The sequence below is a fragment of the Cryptomeria japonica genome, chromosome 8, assembly GCF_030272615.1.
Source record: "Cryptomeria japonica chromosome 8, Sugi_1.0, whole genome shotgun sequence".
Classification (NCBI taxonomy): Eukaryota; Viridiplantae; Streptophyta; class Pinopsida; order Cupressales; family Cupressaceae; genus Cryptomeria; species Cryptomeria japonica.
Window position 1 is genome coordinate 645,439,149 of NC_081412.1, and position 4,727 is coordinate 645,443,875.

Below are 4,727 nucleotides of genomic sequence, written 5' to 3' on the forward strand. Positions count from 1 at the left end.
ACATAATTTTGTATCATCATACTTGTTTAATGAATACTTGTAAATTTATTCTCTCAAGCTCTTCCTTAAGAACATGAGCTATTGGTTGTCTTTGGACATGTAGTGTTGCGGTTAAAACACTTCGTTGGTGAAGCGGCCACCAAGTTTCAAACCCCTGCTGGGCCATTGTGCTCGCAGGCCTTGTGTCTTCGTTGGGTCGTTGTGCTCGCGGGGATGAGGTCCCCCGATTGTGGTCTCACTGGTTCATAGCTCCAGGTCAAAAGGGTTTCACGTGGACGGTCACGTTAAAAAGTTTACCAAGCATTATTCTAAAAAAACATGAGCTATTGGTCGTTTCTTAAATAATTATCAATTTTGTTTATCAAAGCAAGCCTATTTTCTTGGATGAAATTATAGTTTGTTATGGTATTTTGTTGAGTGTTTTGTAAGAAATTAAATATAATTACTTTGGAATATTGTATTGCTATTTGGAAACATTTTGGTTGAAAACTATACAAAAAAATATTTAAAATAAATTGTTTATTTTTTAATACATTTTGGTTGAAAATTGCACAACAAATATTAAAAATAAAATTGGTTAATTTTTTTAAAACATTTTTTTATATAGTCTCTTGAGAGACAATAGTTGAGATCTTAAGACATTGTCTCTTCAACTATTAAGACATATTGTCTCTCAAGAGACTATGATTTTAATCACAACTATCGTCTCTCTATAGACAATATGTCTTTAAATCCCAGCTATTGTCTCTTAAGAGACAAATGTGAAATTGTCTCTACAAAGACAAAAATATATCTGTTTTATATTGTCTTTAAAGAGACAATTTTTTAAGACAATAATTTGAGACACTCAGTTAAAGACGATATTTAAGACAATAAACAAACTTTTTTTTGTCTCAAGTTAAGACAATTTGCTCAAATATTGTCTCAAATATTGTCTTAAAACACCCCCTATGTAGTAGTGAACTGACCTTTGAAAAACTCAATATTATTTTAAAACCTGACCAAACTAAATTTTAATAGGCTGGTCCTATAAGAACATAAGAAAGTCTAAGTTTGAATTTTAACTGATCCATGAAAAGCAAGAACATAAGAAAGTCTAAGTTTGAATTTTAACTGATCCATGAAAAGCTTGACTGTCTGCTTGACCTCAGATCTTCCATATCTAATTTGAAACTATTATTTTTTATTATATGATAGATAAAATATTATTAAACACATGCTTTGAGCCACTAAAAAATTAGAATGAGTTACGGTAAAAGTTTCCCTTTATTTTCACTTTTCTCAAATGATTATGTCTAAACATACAAGCGAACTGCTATGCATAATGAATCACCTCTGATCTTAATAAAACATTCAGCTGTCAAACTAAAATAAATGTGAACTTCCAGGCGAAGTTGGAGAAATCAAAATGTTCTCTTTTTCAGCTTCCATTCCTGAAAGCAGCAGATCGTATGTTCAAACCACTTCTTTTACCGGTCAATTTTTTTCAACTTCATAATCTTTAAGCAGAGCGTTCTCTTCCTAACTACTAGGCCGGGAAATCTTCATGTTCGTGGGATTATGAAATGAGGGCATTCCCATAAATTTATTAATGGCTTTTAAACAAAAAACCAATCCTACTATGATTTCTGCTCTTGCTGAGTCTTATCATGATATTGGAGCTTTATCAGAAGGGATCTTATCAACCAAATGTTATGTGGATTTTGAAAAGGGTTGTATACAGCAAAGGTTCATTTCTGGGAATATTTTTAATTAAATTAAGTGGGAAGGGTTCCAATTCATTACAGATCTGAATTAAATTTCATAAAAATAACAAGTTTGGAAATCAAATCTTCAAAACATCATGGACTGATCAAAATAAAAAACTAGTAAGATCAACAAACGAAAAGACTGTTTTGAAAACATAACTGCAGATTTACCCAAAGTAACCAAAGGAAAGACTGAATAGAATTGAAACAATCTTGAGAACCTTAACATCAAACTACTGAACAACATTAGAAACCAACTTATGCATTTTTACATTTTTTCCTTCTATTAAGAACCTTTCAACCAGAACTCTGTCATACACGTAGACCCAGAAGACGAAGACGAAAAAACCACTTTAGAAACACCACCAATAACAGACTAGAAGCCGGTGAGACAATAGTCGGAACCACCACCTGAGCTTGGGGATAATTAAGAGGAGCAACAGAAGTAGCATCCAATCGTAAGGGAACAGTAGGAGAAATAGAGTAATGAACAGTAAGAGTAGAAACATGAGCCATCCATTTTGAAGCAGCAACAAGATCTGAAGAAGGACCTTCAAAAGAATATATCAAAGGCAGAACCCCTGCAAATCTTGGGGACAGTAATTTCTGGGTTATTATTTTGACGCAGAAGCTGGCAAAATAAGTTATCTTATCCCGATTCCCAATTTTAAACACCAAATTAATTAAGTAGTTTTCGTACTCAGAATTGTATCAGAGACGCGCAGTAGCACCAAATTGAATGTACTTTTCTCTTTTCTTCTCAAGCATGGGTTTAGAACTCAATCTGTACTGATGACTTGTTAATTCAAAGTAAAGCATTTTAGCGATTTACGAGTAGATGGACATTAAACTTTTTAACAGTAATTTGCTTTCAGACAGTGGATCGTAAATGAATTGCTGAGAGATAAACCCAAACTTTAACAAATAAAAAGAAAATGTGTACCTGAAGATCACGGGGAAGTATCTTCTTCTGTACCCAATCTTTGCCTTTAGCCGAAGAGTAGAGAAGAGAAAGGAATTGAAGAACAAGACACTTCAAATCTGGTGAAAATGCTGATATAAACTTGAGTGCTCTTGATAATTTTGAGGAAATGAAGGGGTTTCTTTCCGCACCAGATAAATCCCTTGAAATGGTGGACTCAGAGATAAACAACTTGACCGGACGTTTTAACTGGACAGTTAAAACCCATTCAAAGACCCCATCAATCATCGCCTTAATTGGGTTTACCACATGTACAGAGTTCTCAGAAAGATCGCGAAAAGGGTAATTTCCGCTCTCAACGCAATATATCAAATAATTTATGATTTTTCTTGTCATTGTCTTTGATAAAAATTCTCTCTTCTCCCTATAATTGTTACTGTCTGTTAATGTGATATTGTAGTATCCTTCGGCAACCAATTCAGTCACCACAACGAACTTGTTCAGATTCATTATTATTTCTTCATGGTCAGGCAAATCACCATCATTTGACAGAGGAGCAGTTGTGGCTTCCAAAGGAATCTCACAACCCCTCACAACCATAAACTTGTCTACTTTTTTATAGTAAGATTTTTTCATGGAATCATCACAGTACATGAATGAATCACTGCCTGTGCTCAAAAGCTCATGTATGAAGACCCTGTATCTGACATTAAACCTTCCCAAGAAAAGTTTTGTATATTTGAAAGAAACAGCCTTACAAACTTGCCAGACAAAATTGAAATAATATGAGAAAATGTCCATCACCACCAAAATTGCACTCACCAATGTGGACAGCTGATCGAATCCTTTAGCCTGCAATGCCAAGGGAAAAATTGACAAAATTCTCATAAAGTTATCATGCAAGAGCTCAGAGCTGGTGTTATCAACAACACAGTACTCTTCACAGGTCTTCATAGTTCCTCCCGTTAGAACATAATTCAACATGGCTTCTGGTTTGACAGCTTTAACAAGATGGTATTTTCCCATCAGAATAATGTCCTCAGTAACTAGCTGGTAATTCTTTGCAAAATGAAGGAACTTGAGAGGTTTGCCTGTTTCAAAAGAGGCGCAAAATCGGTAATTCTTCTTGTTCAGCTGAAACCTCATGTCATAATTATTCTCGATGGAGAATGAATGGGACTTTTTCTCTTCTTCATTGTCATAGTCCTGCCAATCGCCACCAGTCTCTCTGCTCTGGCTATCCAACAGGAGATACTTCCTCTGCCTAAACCAAGTACGGTCATAGCCATGCCACAGCATGCTCACGGTGATAAATGGTATGCGAAAGAACTTGGCATTCCTCAGAAAAGTCCACAGACTGTAGGCAGCTTGCAGCCAAAGAACCCAAGCTGGAACCGCAAATGACATTTTTCTGCAACACAAACTATCCCAGGAAAGAACCCTTGTGATTTCTTTCTTTCTTGTTAGCAAATGATCTTATTCTTACCATAAGAAAACGTAATTCTTGCGCCTTCGCTTTACTTTCGTTATGGTACATTTTGATACCCAGAGGTTGATTGATGGTCTCTTGTAATTCTTGAAGGTCGTGAAATATTCTTGTTTACACTTTTGATAGTTCTATTCTTTGTATTCTTGTTTTGACTTTTAAAAAAAAAGGAAGGTTCTATATTGGGGCAATGGCTACGCAGGGGACAAAATGGCCCCCATGCCATGCCTTCCTTTCTCCATGCCCCCATGCCATGCCTGACGCCATGGTCCACCCTCCAATCAACTTGTCCCGTCAGAAGCTCCACCCCCAAAATTCGTACTCTCCTGCCGCCTCCATATATTTTAATATGTTTTTAATTTATTATATGTATATTTAAAAGTTACAAGTAGTAATATAATAATAAATTAATAGTTGATTATATATTTAGATTTTTTAATAATAAGTTATATGTTTTTCTTTATTAATTTCTATTTATTTTAATAAAAATCTTATTATAATATATATAATACGTAATTGATGATTTTAAGATATATGTATTATATAGAAATTTTAATAATATTAATTTTAA

At 34.5% G+C, this 4,727-nt stretch overlaps 1 protein-coding gene across 2 annotated transcripts; it reads right to left on the reverse strand.

The window, feature by feature from the left end:
• Positions 1 to 2,008: 2,008 nt before the first annotated feature.
• On the reverse strand, positions 2,009 to 4,267 carry LOC131049245 (uncharacterized). Of its 2 annotated transcripts, none has more exons than XM_057983289.2 (2): positions 2,692 to 4,267; positions 2,009 to 2,337 (listed from the first exon to the last, which is right to left on the reverse strand). In XM_057983289.2, the coding sequence occupies exons 1-2, from the start codon at positions 4,075 to 4,077 to the stop codon at positions 2,302 to 2,304; spliced, it is 1,422 nt and encodes a 473-aa protein (XP_057839272.1). In that variant the 5' UTR covers positions 4,078 to 4,267; the 3' UTR covers positions 2,009 to 2,301. The 2 variants fall into 2 exon arrangements, with proteins under 2 accessions (XP_057839272.1, XP_057839273.1); XM_057983290.2 differs by having other exon boundaries at positions 2,010 to 2,329.
• Between the last annotated feature and the right edge of the window lie 460 nt (positions 4,268 to 4,727).